Source organism: Uloborus diversus, chromosome 7, assembly GCF_026930045.1.
Source record: "Uloborus diversus isolate 005 chromosome 7, Udiv.v.3.1, whole genome shotgun sequence".
Classification (NCBI taxonomy): domain Eukaryota; kingdom Metazoa; phylum Arthropoda; class Arachnida; order Araneae; family Uloboridae; genus Uloborus; species Uloborus diversus.
The window spans coordinates 100,370,938-100,391,042 of record NC_072737.1 but is presented as its reverse complement, the minus strand read 5'-3'; the positions used below and the strand labels follow the sequence as shown (position 1 = coordinate 100,391,042).

At 35.1% G+C, this 20,105-nt stretch overlaps 1 protein-coding gene across 2 annotated transcripts in view; it reads right to left on the bottom strand.

Moving 5' to 3' along the window:
• LOC129225772 (uncharacterized) overlaps positions 1-19,488 on the bottom strand; it is a 90,404-nt gene extending 70,916 nt beyond the window's left edge. Inside the window, exon 1 of one of the 2 annotated variants that reach the window (XM_054860278.1) lies at positions 19,357-19,488. In XM_054860278.1, coding sequence (XP_054716253.1) covers positions 19,357-19,422 — 66 coding nt within the window. In that variant the 5' untranslated portion in view covers positions 19,423-19,488. Of the gene's footprint in view, positions 1-19,157; positions 19,314-19,356 lie in introns of those variants that run through there. The other variant, XM_054860279.1, reaches the window with a different exon arrangement.
• Positions 19,489-20,105: the final 617 nt, after the last annotated feature.

Below are 20,105 nucleotides of genomic sequence, written 5' to 3'. Positions count from 1 at the left end.
CGGCAGTTCATTATTTGCTAAGCCTGTTTTTTTTTTTTTTTTTAATGTTTTTCCTTGCATAAAACATGAAGTAAAGTAGCTATCAATTTAATACAAATCATTTAAAATTAAAGAAAATATTAATTTCCATAAAGAACTCTTATCTTTTTGCTTGATATTTCAACTGAAGATTTTCAGTTTTTTCGCAAATTAAAATAAGTTACTGAAGGTAGAATTTTAATGTTTAACCTCGATTTAAAAAAAAGAAAAGATAGCAGTATGTCTGAAAATAATAATAGTGATGATAGGCATTTTTTGTTTATTTTCGCACTTAATACGCTCAATTTATAAATTTTTCTGTGTCAGTTTGTGTTACATGATTCGTGACAATTTTGAATTTTTCCATTATATATAGTTTATGTAGCAAAAACAAATGCAGCATTAATATTATTGCCATATTTGCCAACTCAAGCTATTGTAAGCAAAAAATGAGAAATCCCGGTCTACATTAAACCAGACTAAAAGGCAGAACACTATTCAGAAATTAATTTCAGAAACCAACTGAGAGAAATTATTGTCTGGCTGCCTAAATAAAAATTTTGCCCATCCGCTGTAAAAATAACTCACTCTTGCAATCTGCTTGGGAAAATAGCTATCAGCATCAAAATAATCATGCATTTTGAAAAATGTGAAAATAAAACCAGAAGCTCTTTAAAGACATAAGAGAATCTAAGCTTTTTAACTAAAGAAAAAAAACTGAGATTTTATAAAGAAATCGTGGAAAAATGTTTTATTTCAGAAATAAGCTGCTGCATTTAATTGTAAAATTTTCCTCGAAATAGAAAAAAAGATCAATGTGCATGATGCCATACACTCATATGGACTTACACATTTACATTCATATTACATTATTATATATATTTTTTCTTCTTAGAAATCTTTTAGGAAGGATCCAACATCGCGGAGATGATCAACACCAGGACAGACGAAGACTTTTTCAATAGTTATAACAATATTCTAAGTGTTCGTACATTATGCATATGCATTGATTTCATGTTACACATGTTTGGAAAAAATAATAAAAATTTAGCGGTTGAAAGCACAGGCATATTTTATATATTCTTAAAAATAATTATACTAAATTAACTTTACCAACAGATTTATTTCATATCTGCATTTTTTAAAAATTAATATTTTTAAATATTCTTCTACATTTCGGCAGACAATTCTTATCAAAGTATGAAGTATGTAATGCATGCAATAATAAAATTCCTGTATCAAACATAATTTTTGACAAACAAGCATTCTACATAGAAGCAAAATTAATAAAACAAATAACTGATTGGAAAAATAAAAAGGTAAGCTTTTTCCTAAGATTATCTAATTTCATTTTCTATATCTAATTTTAGAAGAAAGATATACAAACTTTAAGCTGTCCATTTTATTGTACTTTTTCTTTGAAATTTATGGTATTAGTTGGATAAAAATCTTTTTTTTCTTTGGAATTTAACATGCAATGCAATAAAGAAGAAAATCCCCAGCAATGTTCCCCCGAACATATATTAATTTAATTGTGCATGAAAGTGGCATATGACTTATTCTTCCAGAACCCAATATCTGCTGTGGAAGTCGGACGGAAATATTTCCAAGGGCTGGGCAATGTAAAAATTTCTACATCGCGATGCATCGCAATATCGCGATGTAGTTCAAGCAGATTGGAATATTCGTCCCGCTATAGGGGAGTAACCCCCCCCCCCATTAGGGAAGTTTTCCTTTAATGCTCAGGTGTTCACATGTTGTAATGAATATTGCCCTATGAGAAGCTATCCTATGTGGATTTACAGCAGAAAGGACTTCTAGGCCGAATCTGGAAAAGATCCCCCCCCCCCCCATAGCGAGACGAAAAACTACCCTATGAGAATTCCTGAGCATCAAAGAACGAACCTCTGTGCAGAATTTGGAAGACCTCCGACAAAATCTGGATTTTTTGAAGGAAAACCTTCGTGAGGGTCGCCCCCCCCCCCCCCCATAGAATGATGAAAAATACCCTGTGTGAATTCCCGAGCATCAAAGGACCTCTGTGCCAAATTTGCAAAAGATCTGTTAAAAACCGGATTTTTTGAAGGAAAACTCCCATAGCGGTTGCCCCCCCCCCCCCCCATAGGTTGGCGAAAAATACCCTGTGTGAATTCCCGAGCATCAAAGGACCTCTGTGCAAAAATTGGAAAAGATCCGACAGAGACTGGTTTTTATAAGAGAACTCCACGTATGGGAGTTGCCCTCCCCCCCCCCCCCCATAGCAAAACGAAAATTACCCTAGGAGAACTCCTGAGCATCAAAGAACGAACCTATGTGCCAAATTTGGAAGAGTTTCGACAAAATCTGGATTTTTTAAAAGAAAACCCTCGTGAGGGTCGCCCGCCCCCCCCCCCCCCCCCATAAAATGGCGAAAAATACCCTGTGTGAATTCCCGAGCATCAAAGGACCTCTGTGCAAAAATTGGAAAAGATCCGACAGAGACTGGTTTTTATAATAGAACTCCACGTATGGGGGTTGCCCCCCCCATAGCAAGACGAAAATTACCCTAGGAGAATTCCTGAGCATCAAAGAACGAACCTCTGTGCCAAATTCGGAAGATTTCCGACAAAATCTGGATTTTTTGAAAGAAAATCCTCGTGAGGGTCGCCCCCCCCCCCATAAAATGGCGAAAAATACCCTGTGTGAATTCCCGAGCATCAAAAGACTTCTGTGCAAAAATTGGAAAAGATCCGGCAGAGACTGGTTTTTATAAGAGAACTCCACGTATGGGGGTTGCCCCCCAAAAGCAAGACGATAATTACCCTAGGAGAATTCCTGAGCATCAAAGAACGAACCTCTGTGCCAAATTTGGAAGAGTTCCAACAAAATCTGGATTTTTTGAAGGAAAACCCCCATGGGGTGCCCCCCCACACACACAGAAGGACGAAACCTAATCTGTGTGAATTCCTGAGCATCAACGGACCTCTGTGCAAATTTGGAAAAGATCCGACAAAAACTGGATTTATTGACGGAAATCTCCCCTTATGGGGGTTTAATTAGATACCATGGGGAGTTTTATCTGCAATAACTAGTTTTACTGTTTTAAAGAAATGGTTTGTTTGTATTTTTACAGTAATAAAATTTATTTGACGTATTTTGTGTACTTCTTTTTTCAACAATAACTTCTCTGTTTTTAAGCGGGGGGGGGGAGCTGCAGGCCCGCTATTTCAATTTTCTTTTCCAAATATGGCAAAGAGTCTGCACCCAATAAAATTTTTACAAAAAACCAACTAAAACGACGGTCACCTATGTGTAAAAACATGACTTTCAAAAACTGTAAAGATCGTCGTAAATGACGGTTCTGTGAGAGTGAATACACGCATTAAATTGGGAAATTACTATGGTAAAATTCAGAATTCAGGATTTGATCAAATCTTATAAAATACAGTCGAACATCGTTAAAAAGGACCATTAAAATCGAATATTTTAAAACGTAGTTTGATCCAGCAGTTATTTGTTTGAAGCGTGTTCGAATTTAACGAGGTTCGACTGTATTCTCAAAAAAAAAAAAAAAAAACTAATGTGCTCAAAGAAAAAGAAAAGAAATTTTCTTAAAAAATTACGAAATTAACGTCTTCATATATGACGAAATTAATTTGACGAAACTAATGCTCTCAAAACTACGAAAATGATTGTTAATTTGACGAAACTAGAATGAAGAAATATTTCGTTACATTTGACGAAATTCGCATCCTCAAACCACTAACAAAAGCAGTTTCTTCAATTTGACGAAATGTTCGCTCGGAGCATATCCCTGGAAGTGGTTTCGTCAAAAACGAAGAAAATTTCGTCACATTTGAAAGTCCATTTCTGAGAGTGTATTAGATTTTTTTTTTTAAACTCTTAATTTCTTCAAGTTAAAATTATTTGCTATTTCTTGCAATAGAATATCTTTTACTAACATCACATAAAAGAAAGAAAAAAAAAGTCAATACCTACGTTATAAAATATGATATGCTTTCGAGAATACATGATGATTACAAAATCGCTCCTAGAATGGAAGTTATACCAATTTGAAAATGAAAGAATCAGAAGTGTTATTATTGTTAGATGAATTTTGGAAGGTAGATTTAAATCAGTACTGGATTTTTAACCACAATCATTCTAAGATTTTTTTACAAAAGATTGTCTTTAGGCTTTTGAACATCAGATGACTGTTGAGCAAAAAATTTATAAACTGAGGCTATAAGAAACCTATACGTTTTGATTTCAAAAATTGGCTAGCTTTATGCATATTACATATTGTTGAAAATGTATCTAATTTAATGCTACTGTATTATCGCAATCGCAAACGGGACGAAGATTACCTTAATGATCAAAATTTGACGTTTGACTCCAAATCATGAAATTTTCGAGTCGAACACTTGCTTACTGCTAATAAAGACAGTAAAGTAACCAGGTTATAATCAAATATTGACACGATAATTCGTAATAGAGTATATTGCCATTTACCCTGTAGTTGTTTACAATTATACTTTTAATTTGAAAAAGACTGATTTGTACAGAAGTTTTTTTTGTATTGGCAGAATAAACTGAACTCGTGTTTGGTGGTGAGATAGGTGGGTGCGATGCCTCCTCTTGATCTTTTAAATGAAACATCAAATTGAAAACATCAGAGGAAAATCGCCAATAATGTTTAAATCATTCATGACCTTATAAAAAACATTTATAAAAAGCAATCATTTGCATTTTTTCCAAAATGTTGTTAAAATAAAAATACATAGATGCTTAATTTCATTCACTATACATTCCATTACTCGACAGGTAAAAGATCTCTCAGGTATTCGTTTGGCTTGACAAAATTAAACCCCTAGTGCAGTTTCGCACCGAAGAGAGCTCATGTGTCTCCATCTGGTGGAAACTCGGCATCAAAATTTCCTGTGCAATCACATCCGCGCCTTAATGGTAGCATTTGAAAGACTAGATGCCATATCGGTGGTTCACACTAGATCCGAAAAGGCTAAAGCCTTTAACGAAGCCCCATTAGAAAGAAAAAAAAATACCATAACGGATCCTAAGATTGCTTATTTTACCAATTCGTTTTGCAAAAAAATAATAATAACGATTTAAAAAAAAAACGGCAATACGCATTTTTTTTTTTTTTTTTTAATGATTGCAGCAAAGGAAGTCTCCATCCATCAAAGAGTTAATAGTTTGTTCAAGTTTTTAAATGATGGTTAGAAATGATAATTAGAAAACGGATAAAATTAGAAACTTCATTCAATTTCGTATAATCAAAAGAATGTTATAAAGTAGATAAATAAAGAACTAGTTCAAGCTTTTTAAATGAAACCTTGCTAATATTTTAGTCGAGAGGGTGGTTGAATTTTCCAGAAATCTTGTTCAAATCGGAGAGGGTGGCGGAATTACGTTATATTGCATTCATAGTTATACATTCGACTCGATAGATATAGATTTCTTTATTTTTTTCAAATAAAATGACTTGTACATATTTTGTTTAAATATATTACAAAGCTTTAATATTTTATTAAACTATTACCTGCGTTTTCCAAGTAATCCATAGAACAGTTTTCGTTTTCCGATTTTCTTTTATTGTGAACTTTTTATTAATAGGAATTATATCACTCATTTTCAAAGCATCAGAACAGAGGAAGCTTATGTGATGGAATTTTTCTATCCATGTATGAAAACTTAGTATGGGAAAACTTTTAGTTTAATGTTAATTTTATAAACTGACAATAATGTTTTTGCCACTTAATGTAAAATTTTTGTTAAATAATTTTTTAATAAATGCTCTATCAATTTCAATTATTTAATTAATTTTAGTTAATTATCATATTTTAATAATTAGTTTTAATTGGATTTATTTTTTAACGTAAATAAGAGCTACTAATTTTGCTTTAGCATGCCTCCTCTTTTGAAGTTCGTGAAACCTTGGACACCCCCCCCCCCTTAACAAAGTTCTAGCTACGTGCCTGTCATCGGCATTATTTATATGAGGATAAATAAATCTATATCTATGGAGTCGAATGTATAACTATATGAATGTTACATAACGTAACCCTGTCCGATTTGAACAACATTTCAGGCAAAATGCCACAACTCTCTCAACGAAAATATTAACAAGGTTTCATTTAAAAGGCTTGAATTAGTTTTTATTTATTTACATTTATAATATTCTTTTGATAACACGAAATAGAACGACATTTCCAATCTTATCCGTTTTCTAATTATCATTCCTAATCATCAATTAAAAGCTTGAACATACTATTAACTCTTTGAGGGACGGAGGCTTCCTTTGTTGCAACCATTTTTTATATATATATTTTTTCTTTCTTCAGCCAACTGACACAGTGATTTCAGTTAGCTGAAAAAAAAAAAAAAGAGAAGCAGGTAATAAATGGTGTTCTCAAGTGAAGTCGCTATTCCTCAAAGGGTGAAAGCTGTTCGAAAAAATTTTAAATGTCGGAAAAGGCGTATTGCCGTTTTTTATCATTATTTTTTTTCTTTCTAACGGGGCTGTGTTCGAGGCTTTAGCCTTTTGCGGAACAAGTGCGAACCAACGATATGGCATCCAGTCATTCATATGCCACCATTAAGGCGCGGATGTGAATGTCACAGGAAAATTTGATGCCCAGTTTCCACCAGATGGAGACACCTGAGCTCTCTTCGATGCGAAACTGCAAAAGGAATTTAATTTTGTCAAGAGTATTCACAGTCAAACGCCCTAAAGGATCTTTTACATGCCGATTAATGGAATGTATACCTAATGAATTAAATTAAGCATCTGTGTAATTTTATTTTAACAACATGTTGTTAATTTTAACAACAATACATATCATATTTTACGACGCAGGTAATGATTTTTTTTCTTCAATACGATGTTAGCAAAACACTCTATTGCAAGAAATAGTAAATATCTTTAGCTTGAAGAAAATAAGTGTTTAAAAAAAAAGGCAATATATAAAAGAAAAGCTCAAAAACATTTACCTCGTATTCACCTTTTTTGTTTCTTTGCTTGTAACGCAGTAAATAGCGGTAATTTTCACCTAGTAATTTATAGTTAAATGCACATGCCTGTTTTTTGTTACGTTTAATGCTACCTTCACAATTTACTAAAGATGGATGCATAGATGCTAATTAAATAACTCCTTAGTACAAAGCCAGTGAAAAACAATCAGAAAATGTATTCCAATGATGCAAATACAAATATGTTTTATGGAACAACATCGAATAAGATTTTTTTTCGTCAATTAAAAACTAACTTTTTCTTTTGGGATCATTGAATCACAATTCAGTAAGATTTAAAAGTAATAATTTCTAATAAATTACTTATTACATGCGTTAATATGGCCGAACTTGTAATTTCATAAACTAATCACAGTAAAATATTCAAGTAATTTTCAATTTAATTTTTCTATAAAATTTTGATACCGTAAAAAGTTTGTTACATCAACTTCAAGTTTTATTTATTCATTTATTTTATTTATTTTACCTTCAAACACGAATTTTTTTGGGGGGGCATTTAATATGTTCCATGATCATGCTTAAATATTGGGGGGAAAACATCAGTAAAAAAATCTACGTAATTTGTTACTCAGAAAGGAGAGAGATGTTAAAAGTAATCTAAAAGTTCAAATAAAATTTTTATCAAAATATAAAATGAATCTGAAATGAACCATGCCAAAAATATAGAGTTAAAATGAAAAAAAAAAAAAAATATATATATATATATCAATAATTATTTTTCTCATCCTCAAACACACGAAATGTGTAGAATTTCCTTTTGCGCTGCTAGCTTAGAATCTAAAATTAGTTTTCAAATGGAAGAACACATTAACACGTAAAATTGCTCGTATTACCAAGAGAACTTTAAAAGGAGCACTGCGACTTACCTAGTTTGGGTAAACTTAATTTTCTTTTGCATACAATTTTGTTCAAGATATGTTTCCTATAAGTATGACGTAGATAAAAACTGCGTGTTAAAACAGAAAAGAATCGGAATCAATTACTGATGCACCAGGAACGCACCTCACTCTAGCTGTTTTTCGTACAACATGCGTCTCCAAAGAGAAAAGAGAAAGAAATAAAGAAAACCTCGCCAATGAGACTGTGGGATACGGCGGAAGTGGCAATAAATGCTTGTTTTTACTTTGCCAATGGCAATTTGATGGACCAAGGAGAGGGGCTGAATTTCAAGGTCACAGGACCCAGCTGGTTTGAAAGTCGAAAGGGTCATTTCCCGTTTCGGACGGAGTAGGGTGACACAGCAAAAAGCAGACGAAAATTGGGAACCTGCAGTTGTTGCACGAGGTTCTCGTGTTCTGAATTGACTCAAGCGCTGAGAAAATTGCCGATTACTGGGAATATTTAAGGGGAGAGAATGCTGCGTTTTATAAAATCATTATCTTCCGGAAAAATTTTGTTGACGCGAGATGCAACAACTGAAAAAAAAGGAGAGGGGTCTTTCGGGAGGGGGGGGGGGGTCCGGACCCCATGGACCCACCCCTTGGCTACGTCCTTGGCTGTCGCTTAGTGAATGTGATTTGATTTTTTCCCTTGCTCTAGCCAACATTATTGTTGTGACTAATAAAGCTAAGAAGCGAAAGTTGCAGACCCTTAAGAAATAATTTTATAGCTTTAAAAGTCATTTAATGTAGTTATTTAAGTATTTTAACGGAATTGTTCGAGATATTTATTTGGCTTGTTGCTTTGGCGGATTATTGTACTTTTTAAACGCCCTTTTTAGTATTGCTTTACAGTAATTGAAATTCTTAAAGTAGTCAAGTATTATTTTAAAATTAATTAAGAAGATATCTTTAGATAAATGACAAAATACTCACAGATCTTGGTCTTTTTCCTACTTACCTACATAAATTTTAAGTATTATGCATATGTAAATGTGGGAGGTATTCATTGTGTTATATTTGTAATTGTCCTTTACAATAAATTTTCATTTCCCTTATGGAGGCACATATGTTCTGAGTTGAAAACTTTTATTGGCTAAAGATAAAAAACTTATATAAAAAAATTGTAGAAATGATGTCTTATAATGAGGAGCATGAAAAAATATTTTTTTCTCAATGCTATTGTATGGAAAGAAACAATGGTTATGGTTAGTTTTGTTCGATGTTTTAATTTCGAAAACGGCAAAATTTTTAGCTCGAGCAGCAATAACCGAAGATAAAAGTAAAATTCCCTATATGAAAATTCAATGTTGATTAATAATGCTACTTCAGTATTGTTCTTTGAACCTATTGAAATGTAACATGCTAAGAAATTAATATTATTTAACGTAATGTTTTGTCATAAATGTACAGTTATTACATTATTTTGTATGACACATTAAATGAAAGAAAAAATTAGAATAAGTTTTACACATGCAAATGTAAATGATTTTATGTATTACATTCCATTCTGAAACAATGGAACTTCACTTTAATATATGAAGCTTTATTATATGTCATTTTAACTTTTGCTCATATTTTATTACTTTGTAAAAAAAATTTGTATACATTTTTCGATTTTTAATAAACTGTATATTGTATTCTATTCTATGAAACGTATTTTGATGGACAATCGTTATTTTTTCATTCAACATTATGCCAATAAATTTTATCTTACAAGCTCTACAAAAGAGAATAATAATCATGTACAATTTTAATTTATTACAGTTCTAGGATTTTTTTATTACCTTCTGTGGGAGGATTTGCTGTTTAGAACTTGTTTATCAAATTTTCTATTCGTAGTTTTTGTTTGACATGTATAATTGAATTGACCTGGTAGTAGTAGTGGCATTTCTCTTCTCTTCTTGTAGTCTTACAATATAGTTCGTAGTGAAACCTGTGTAAGTTAACCATTTGCGGTTATGTGGTCAACTTAAACTGGTGGTCAACTTATAGAGGTTGAATTATATGATATAGATCAAATTCTGTTCCTGAAAATAGCGGTCAAATTAGACAGGTGATCAACTAACAAGGGTGGTCAACTTCACAGGTTTTACTGATTTTGACATTCCATAGGGGGAAATTTATTGAGCAATCACGATTGCTTATTGCTTTCATTTGCTTGTTTTTGGCGTGCTATCATTTTATTTTCCCACCGCCACCCTCCGCACCATCACCGTCGATCGTCTCCTCACGATGCTGCTCCAAGAGCGAAAGCCGTCTCCAGGTTGCATCCATGTCCTACACACATGCGCATACATACACAACTGCACACGCACACATACACACATATACACAAACACATACAGACACCTACACATACACACACAACTACCCACACATTCACGGCTGCACACAGACACAAACACATATGCCTACACACACACACATACACATACCTCCCCCCCCCCCACACACATTCATACACACAACTACCCACACACTTATGCCAGCACACAGACACAAACACACATGCCTACACACACATACACATACACACTAACACACATACCCCCCACACACAAACACACACGCCTACATACACACACTCGTGATTGCGAAAAACATAATTTGAATTCAAGATGTCAAATTTCAATTTTTTCCCCCTTCCCCCCTTCGTTACCTACCAAATGGCGAGTCTGATTGCGTCGAATAAGGTTAATAAGCGAAAGTTGCACTGAAGAAATAACTTGATTGAGTATTAACAGTATTGTTTAATTTAATTGGCGAATATAGTTTTAATCCCGTTTTTCCGTTTTGCCGATTATTTTGCTTTTAAAGGCTTATTTTAATTACATGAGGGTAGGAAGGGGGGGGGGGATATTTTTCAAATTTCAGAAACTTTTTATTCTCATTTAACGTTTTGTTTCTTTGAAAGTGTACTAAAAAAATACAAAAATACATGATAACACGCAGTTTCATAATTGTTAGTAACTTTTATTCAACATGGTGGCAACAAATAAAATGAAAAATGATCGCCAAGATTAAATACGGAAAAATTACCCTCCAATTAATTTATTTGGGAAATTCTTTTATATTTTAATGTAACTTTTTAATGTTATTTAATGGCTTGGTTTCTTCTTTTGGCGAATTATTTTACGCTTAAATGGATTAATTTATTTATTTGAAGAAATATTTTATATTTGATGGAGCTTTCAATCTATTTAATTTGATTTTTTTTTTAATTTATAAGTAACTTACAAAGGCAAAACAAAGCTGTATTATTCGCAAAAAGGTATATTTTCTATGTAACTTGGACTAAACATAGTGATAAATATTGCGGTTGCAATGCAGTCGTAAAATGTCGCCAGTGAGCAAATCCTTAACTTTCAATAGCGATAAATCCATTATACCGCCAATGTACCCTTATTACTCTACATTTAGCCATTTTCAAAAATTAACAAAATTGGCTTTTTATAGTTCTGTGAAAAGTAGAGAAAAGAAAAGTTTTAACCTTAATTTTATTTCTAAAAAATTTAACACTTCATTTTTCAGAAGAGCAACTAGTTCATAAATGAAATGAAATTTTTAAAATGCTTGCGAGATTTCCTTAGTTTACGCAATAATATGGTTGATTATCGGCCAACCCATGATGACGTCATTTTTCAGTTCACAGGCATTGACTCTAGTGCGGTGATGACTCTTGCTGGCAAGTCGGCGCCTTTGATCTTTTGAGAAATGACTGAGCCTGATAAGACGCGCATCGAGTGAAGCCTTGGTTAAACACAGCAAGAATGTCACGGAACTTCTTTCACTAGATTATCACTTTTTCTAATCTGCTCTCCTGATTTGTCACAGTTCGAGAACATCCGAGATCACGTGAAGAGGTAAATTGGACAGGGCGGGCGGTCCAAAAACGTCCTTTTTTAAAAATTTCTGATTTTTGCTGGTTTTACCTGCTCCTCCCCCCCCCCCCCCCGTTTGGTTTTATTTATGTAAAACATAATTACTGTAAAGTTTGAACTCGTATTTTTAACTTTTAGAGGTAGCTCAACATTCTCAAAGTTCGGTATCTTTTGACTCAGTGGCGGATCCACAGGGAGGGCGGGGGGCGATTGAAGCGATCGCCCCCCCCCCCAAAAAAGTTTGAAAATTCAAAAAAATTTTGGGAGAAGGTCGCCAAACTCCCCTTCCCCTTCCACACAGATCATATAAAAACGCCCACAATTGTATTTTTACGACTTTAATTCAAAAAAATTTTCAGGGGAGAGTCCCTCAACCCCCTCCCTCTAATGTCATCGAAGATCGTCAAAAATGTTGGAATTTTTAACTCCGAAAAAATCGCAGGAATCGAAAACTTTTTCGAAAATGTGGTTAATGAGGGCATTTTAGTTACGTCTTTGGAACTTCAATTACAAAAAAATTCCGGGGGCGAGCCTCCAATCCCGAGCCCTTTCCCTATCATCAATGAAATGAAGATCCACTAACATTACGTTTTTGAAGCGTCAATTTTCAAAAGTTGAGGAATAGCTCCTGACCCTATTCCTTCCCTTAACGCTATCAAAGATGGCCAACCATCGCATTTCAAGGCTCCCAATTTCGAAGAATTTCCGATGGAAAGTTCCAAACCCCGCTCCTTCCTCCTACGTCATAAAAGATGGCTTACAACTACGTTTTCAGAACTTCAATTTCGAAAAATTTCCGGAGAGGAGCCTCCATGTCTTTCTTCATCTTTCAATATTATTCAAAGACCGTCTAAAACAGCGGTTTTGGAACTCTTAATCGAAAAGTTTCCGGGAAAAAGTTCTGAACTTTATGTCTTTTGCTACGTCATCAAAGGTGGACTACAATTGCGTTTTTAGGACTTCAATTCTGGAATTTTTTCCCGGGGGAAGGCCCCCGAACCCCCTGGTTTTTAGCATCACTAAAAATATTTAAAACTGCGTTTTTGAAGCTTTAATATTAGAAAACTTCCTCAGTCTCATCCTTTCCCTTCAAGAATCCATAGATAGCAAACAATTGCGTTTTCGAAAATATACACTTAAATTTCAAACAAATTCCGGACAGGGACCTCCAAGCCTCGCTTTCCTCTTATTAACCACCAAATAGTCTAAAAATGCATCCCTAATAAAAATTTTCGGGGGAGAGCCTGCAAGCACTCCTACTTATGCGCGAATATTAAACAACTCAATCAACAAACAAACCCATAACTATCTTCATATTTTATTAACAAATGCTATTTTAGTATTTCATTATGTTCGGTACGAAAATTGGTAAAAAGAGATGTCATCTTGATACACAACCATTCTTGTATAGAGAAAAAAACACATTTGAGGACCTAAATGGCTACTGAAAATACTTCATGAGTCCTCAAACGAATCAAAAGTTGCAGGGTTTAATACTTTTTAGGTAATAAGTCCGGAATATCAGTAGAAATTCTTTTTTTCTCAATATATATATATATATATATATATATATATATATATATATATATATATATATAACTCGAAACACTTATAACTTTCATTCAAACTCTTTGAATAATATTTTCGTAGCTTTTACCTTTTTTTAAATTTTATTTTCATTAGTCACTTCTCTTCTCCCCCATAATGCATTACTCAATCGCCCCTCCCAACAGGATCGTCTGGATTCGCCACTGTTTGACTATGCAATAAATGCAGAAGGAAAAGAAAGCTAAAAATAAAATTGTAAAATTTCCGAATTCAACCCTGAAATATATATACTGAAATATCTTATGCAAGGGGGCAATGAAATTTTGGTGCTCCTAAGGGAGCCACAAGTTAAAAAAGGTTGAGAAACCCTGCCCTATACAATAAATTTGATTCCACGAGAAGTTATATGCAGAAATATTAAAATTAGTTCAAGAAATTCTCGATTTTCATCTCTTGTTCTGAGTAGGAGTCATGCAGCAATATTTCAGCAAATTGCGCTCTATCATCCTTAGTCAGCTACTTTTCCCAATTATTAAAAAAAATCTTTTAATGCATTTATCCTTATGAAATCTCAGTAGATCCTCTGGAATCGTTTAAAGAAGTACTTTTGGGGCGGAAGAGAACTCTATGCATTTTATTAAAAACGGTATTAGTAATCAATTCCATAATGTGGTGTTGACATTCCAGAATTAATAATTTCTTAATTTTTTTGTACCAGTAAAACAAATGCTTACTTTTGCCATTATTGATGCTCTTTCAGTCAAAGCACAACACTTTGTCTTTTTACAAAGAATTGTACAGAAGTACAATACTTTGTTGGGGTCCAAACAAATTGTACAGAAGTGCATAAAATGCAACATCTTACAAAAAACATTTGTTTATTTACAGAATATATTTCACAGCTAATACTGAAACAGTGTACATAAAATAGCGAATTTGTAATGTAGTTAAACTCTGTTAATGGAAATAGTGATCATATTTGTGATTAGTTTGGTACTTTGTTACATTCGGTAATAATGGAAACTTCATCTGATTTGAGCTACTTCTAAATACTATTGAAATGTTTTAAAATTTTCTACCACTTGTTTTCTAATGTAATGAAACCAAATGGGAGGGACTCAAAAAAATTTCATCTTTGCATCTTTGGACAACTCTATGGCGGGCAGCCTACGAATTGGTCGAATTCGTGGGGCAACTTCAGTAGCTGTTGTGGACCAGCATGAAGTAGGACATCGTGCTATACTTTCATGCCACAATGCTTGCCTATATTGCCTCGTGTATCTACTCTAGAGGTTGACCATCAAGATTTTAGAACTTCCATGATGACCAAAAGAAGTTCCACTTCAAAGTGATCTGCTAAAAAACGACGATTAAAGTCGTTGCACGAACAGTGACCCACGATCATCAGAGCTCTGTACTGGAAACGTTAGACAACGATCCAGGTCAGATATATGTTAACCGATCGGTAGCCAAAGGACTGATCAGCTGATTGAAGAGATTGGAAGCATCATTAGTAGAGGAGTGATGGGACGATGTTTTTTCAGACTACATAATGTAAACAAATGCAAAAATTTAGACCATATTAGACTTTGCTGTAACGGCCGTGACATAAGTTTTGCAGTCACTTATCGAGATTGTATGAATATGAGAAGCGGCGGATTTAACATAGTACAGTAAAATTAGGCCAAAAAAAGGCCAAACCCAAACATATCCAAGAAAAAAAAAAAAAAAAAAAGCGAAACCTGTTGCAAATTACTTCTTACCCTTCCAGCAAGAAGGGGTAAAAAGTCCCAGCACTTTGCGCGTCGGGTTTTGGGGGAAGGGGGGGACGAAATAATGCTCTATTTAAATAAAAATAATTTCTATTACTCAAAAAAAAAATCTCAAACCTCGCAGAAACCATTCTATAATAGTAAAATAATAAACTCTCACAGAAAAAAAAGATCTTATTAACAGGGGTGCACAGGCGGGGGGGGGGAGAGTGGAATGGAGGGGGGTTATGGAGCAGCTTTGCGTCATTGGAATTTTTGAGGCAGTTTTTTCAAGGGGTATTTCTTTCTTTTTTGAGTTTTTGAGGGCTTTTATTCTGGATGAATCTCCGTCACACTTAAGGGGTGCGCCATCGCTTTTTTTTGGGGGGGGGGGGCCCTGAATTTACATTCTAAAATCAACTGTTGCAGTGAAGTTCGAGAAAAAATTTCCCTGATTTAAACTTTTCCGAAGTACAAAATGCCACACAATGATATAGTAATGTCAGAATGATAATTCTGAAAGATCTAAGCGAGCTCAGTAACCAAATTATTTGTGATTGGAGTTATTAAACTGTTTAGAACGCTGGAAAACAAAACTCCTGTGCAGCATAAAAAAAAGTCCAAATTGACCAAAGTTTCCCTACTTCTTCTTGATTAACAAACTTCAACCATTCTACAATCTTTTGCCATCACCGTAAAGGGGGGAAAAACCGAACTTGCCAATAGTAATACGGGCAATGCTGCAATTCTGCACTCTCTAAGTCGGTGGGGGTTCTCATTAGCAAACACCGAGCTACCTCTCTTTTATGCAGCTGGTTATGTGAATTATGCTAAATATGCAGACAATTACTTTCAACACTATCTCAAACTTTTGAGTACATTATGCTATAAAAAAAAATTTGATCACATCAAACATCAGCTAAAACATCAGCTATCCAACGATCTAAATCAGTGACAAATTCAGCTGGTCTAGAACCTGTAGTGATTCAACGATAGAACAAGTCTTGATGAGAGAATGAGCAATACAACATTAGAATGCTAAATATTTACACTTTTTTGTCTCTCAGTTTGGAAATCACAATCCGTTTCTAAAGTCCCCAGAAGTTTCTTCCCTCTTAAGTTAGTTGGTAGTGGTATTGCTCGCTGATGATAAGGTGAGTTGCGATGAGACCTTTAACGTTCTGGTAGTAACATCAAAGGATACTGAAGGCAAAAAATTTTGTGGCATTTCTTTGTAAAGGAGGTAAACAGTTATGTCTTTGGTCTTTGCTTCTGTTACGAGAGTAGTTATTATCTGTAAAGATGTGTAAGCCCAAACCATCTTTTACACCGAATGGTATGAAAAGTAAAAATGGAATAGCAAATTGCTAAAAACTTCTGGTACGAGTTATGCGCTGATCCTCCATCAGTATTCGATGAATCTAGTTTCAGAAGGAAAGAAATCTTGTATCGTTAAAGTGCTATTATCTGAAGCAAAAGGTTCATCCACCATCAGAGAACGAACAGCTGGTGTCATATATGAAGCAGTAGTGAGAAGCAAAGGGATGTAAGCGGACATTTTCAAGTTTTGAATAAAACGCTTTTAAAAATAAGATCCTAAGTAGGCTTTCATTGATTTTCTTTTCTAAATCATGCTGTATAGAAGCAACTACCAGGTCTACTAGTACCATCTCTTGCCTCAAGATAGAGGAGAGGTTCAGCAACCATTTGTACTGCTTATCTCCAAATTTTTAATTTTGCCACTTGCTTCCCTTTGCTTCTCACTGCCTCATATGTAATAGATGGAAGATACCTGCTTGATCATGTTTTTGGTAATGATCTGTAAGCTTCAAGGAAATATGCCAGCAATGCAGTGTATATGTAATTTGTAAGTATGGAAAAGCTAGTGTCATTTTTGATGGGTACAAAGAAAGCACCACAGAAATATAATCTGCGTCCTATTACAACAGTCAAGCCTTCTGCTCTAGAAGACTTCTGCGTCTCAAATCTTGTGCTTGCTCTGAGGAGTTCATTGGATATAGTGAATGTTTGAAAAGTCTGAAAGTGGACTGAAGTGCTCAATCATATGCACAAACTGTGTTAGACATAGCTGTAACAATAACGATTTTGCTGAGGATCTAGATTCCAAAAAAAGATCTTGATAACGAAGACTTTTTGTTACAAGCTTAGGAGAAATCGTATGAAAGCAAAAAACAGTTCAGCGTAATTTTTCTGGCCATTTAATCAAATGTGCACCATTAGAGGGGGTGGGGGGAAGGATGATATTTTAGTATATAATTTCGTTTTGGGAGGTGAGCTACTGTTCTTATGGGGTGGACTCCTGATTTAATGTATTTTAGATTTGCATGAAATAATACTTCTACTTGAAATAAAAAGGGGGGAGTGAGGATTTCTTTTACTTAGAGGAGGGGGGGTGCTGTAGCTTTGCGAGGAGGTGCATCATCGATCTTGGAAAATGGACACACTTGATTTCTAACTTTAACTTAGCATAAAATAATGTTTCCATATGAAATGTATGGAGGGGGGTTCGGGGGTACTGCTTCGTTTTACGGGGATAGGGGGAGGGGCTCTGTAGCATTGGTGGGTTATGTCATCCCTCTTGGGGGTCAAACACCTTTAATTTCATGCTTTTAAATTTAGTAAAACATAATATTCTCACTTTAAATTTACTCTAAAAATTCTGGAAAAATACCCAAAACAGCAATTTTTAGATGCCCCCCCCCCATTCCAAAACCCGACGCACAATGGGGTGAGACTTTTTACCTGCTCTTATTGGGAGGGTAATAAACAATTTGCACCAGGTTTAGCTCTTTTTTTTTGGATGTTTGGGTCCGACACCTATTTTTACTGAACTTACCAGTCACAACTGCTGAAATTGCGAGAGGCCCCACAACATGTGGTGCCGAAGTTATTGAAAAAATGTGTGACATCATTTATGGATAACTTCTCAAATAGAATATATAAGCTGTTACTGTATTAAAGCAAAGATACGTCATTCATTTAAAATACCACAAGCCTTTATAGTCCATGTGTTCCGACCTCCTCCTGGAGAGCTGGTGCACCCCCCGCAAGTACTACGGAGTACCCCCCCCCCCCCCCCCCAGAAAGAAAAAAAATCTCTTAAAATACTCCCCGCCCCTTAAAAATTTCTATGGCGTAATCTGGCCATGAGAGCCCCCCTCCCCCCTCGGCGTAGTGGGCACCCTTGTAGACTCAGTTTTTTGTTAAATTATGAGGTTAACTTCGGTCAGCGAACATCAAAAGTCGAGAACTAAAAAGCATTATCTACATAATGTATGTTAATTTATGCATTCGAAACAATTTTTTTGCATTCAAAAAACCTTATAGTACTATTGCTTTCAGAAAATTTTTGAAAATATTGTCCTCGGATTCACCTTATTGGCTATCGGACCCAACTTCTGGTTTTGTCGTGGTTCATTATTAAAATATGACCACACTTATAGAAAGGCCCGACATTTAGGGGTATCAGAGGGAGGGGGTCAATTCCGCCCCCCCCCCCCGTCATCTGGGAAATTAATGCATTTATGTATAAGTGGGCCCGGTTTTTTGCTGCTTTCTGATATAATTTGCATTGAGTATGAATCCTTTGCATCCTTCCCAGGGGAAAATTCGAAATGACGGACCTGCAATAGGGGTGGCCTTAATTGTAATATTCTGATGCAAATAAGGGACTGGGCTCTTCCTTGGGTTTTCCCTACAATTCAAGTCCCTGTCCCCGCTTTATTCGTTTTTAAGGGGGTGAGACAAGATCTCCCCGACTCCAGATCCATGCTTGATTAAACTGAGAGGTTGATTTGTAAACACAACAAGTAATTAGATTTCTTTGAATATTTTTTCATATCAAAAGTTTAGTAATGTATCTAGCATGAATGAAAAGTTTAGTATTTCATGAAAGGAAGAAATAATCAAATTGTACCCACTCGCGCTCATCGAATGGGTGTGGCTCTGCGCAGCTTTTGTATAAAAAAGTGTTAATGAAAATCCAACCCGCCAGTGGAAATCGGGCGGGAAGGGTTTGAAATACTTACCGGCATTTTCTTTTTCCTTTGCCAATAACGAAGTTTCCTTGCAGGTACGATTCACAAAGTCTTCAGCACGTTAAAAATCCTTTAGCGATACTCGTAACCTTACCCTGTCGCATCCTGTTTTGCTAGTGGCAGAGACCCACAGACCTGGAAGAAACTTGACACCTGACTCTGACCAGAAAAACAAAACCATTTTACATACGTGAGGAAATTGGCAATGTCCTCCCAAACAAACGAGCAGGTTTTTTTCCGTCTTGGAATATTCCATCTAACCCAGTTAACAGAATAAATCATCGTCTCGCATGTGTCTGTTGTGTCACGACCCAGAAAGAATCTCCTCTGATACCGTGGTGGAAGAAGTGTGTTCGAAATTGATTGCGCAGTTGCGTTTGCTCGTAAAAATATAGAATCCGTTTATGACTAAAATGAGTCATCATATATTATGGATTCTTCGAGCAGATGCAACAAAAAATATCTCTTGTGGCATTGGACTTTTACTGGGTGAAACCAGGGGCGTGCAGAACTTAAACTTTTGGGAGGCTGGCAATTCTCAATTTGCCCAATGGAGCTTCAAATTTTGCCGAATGATGATAATTTTGCCGAATGGAGCTCTTAATTGTGTCGGACGATGATAATTTTGCCGAGTGGAACTCAATCTTTGGCCGAATGGTGATGATTTTGCCGAATCGTCACACAAAATTTGCGGAATAAGAACATTTTTGGAAGGTGACCTCCCGTAACCTCTCATCGGGATGCCCCTGGAAGAAAAATACTGACATTTTGTGGGCAAACAAGTGGTGTATGGCAGTTAATGTCGGAAAATGTCAAGTGCTGCACTTGGAAATAAACATACGAGTTATTATTTGCAGGGTTCATTAGTCAGGTCGAAAATGTTATTGATCTGGGTGTTTTGATAAATCAGGATTTCAAGTTTCGACAACAGTGCAGCAT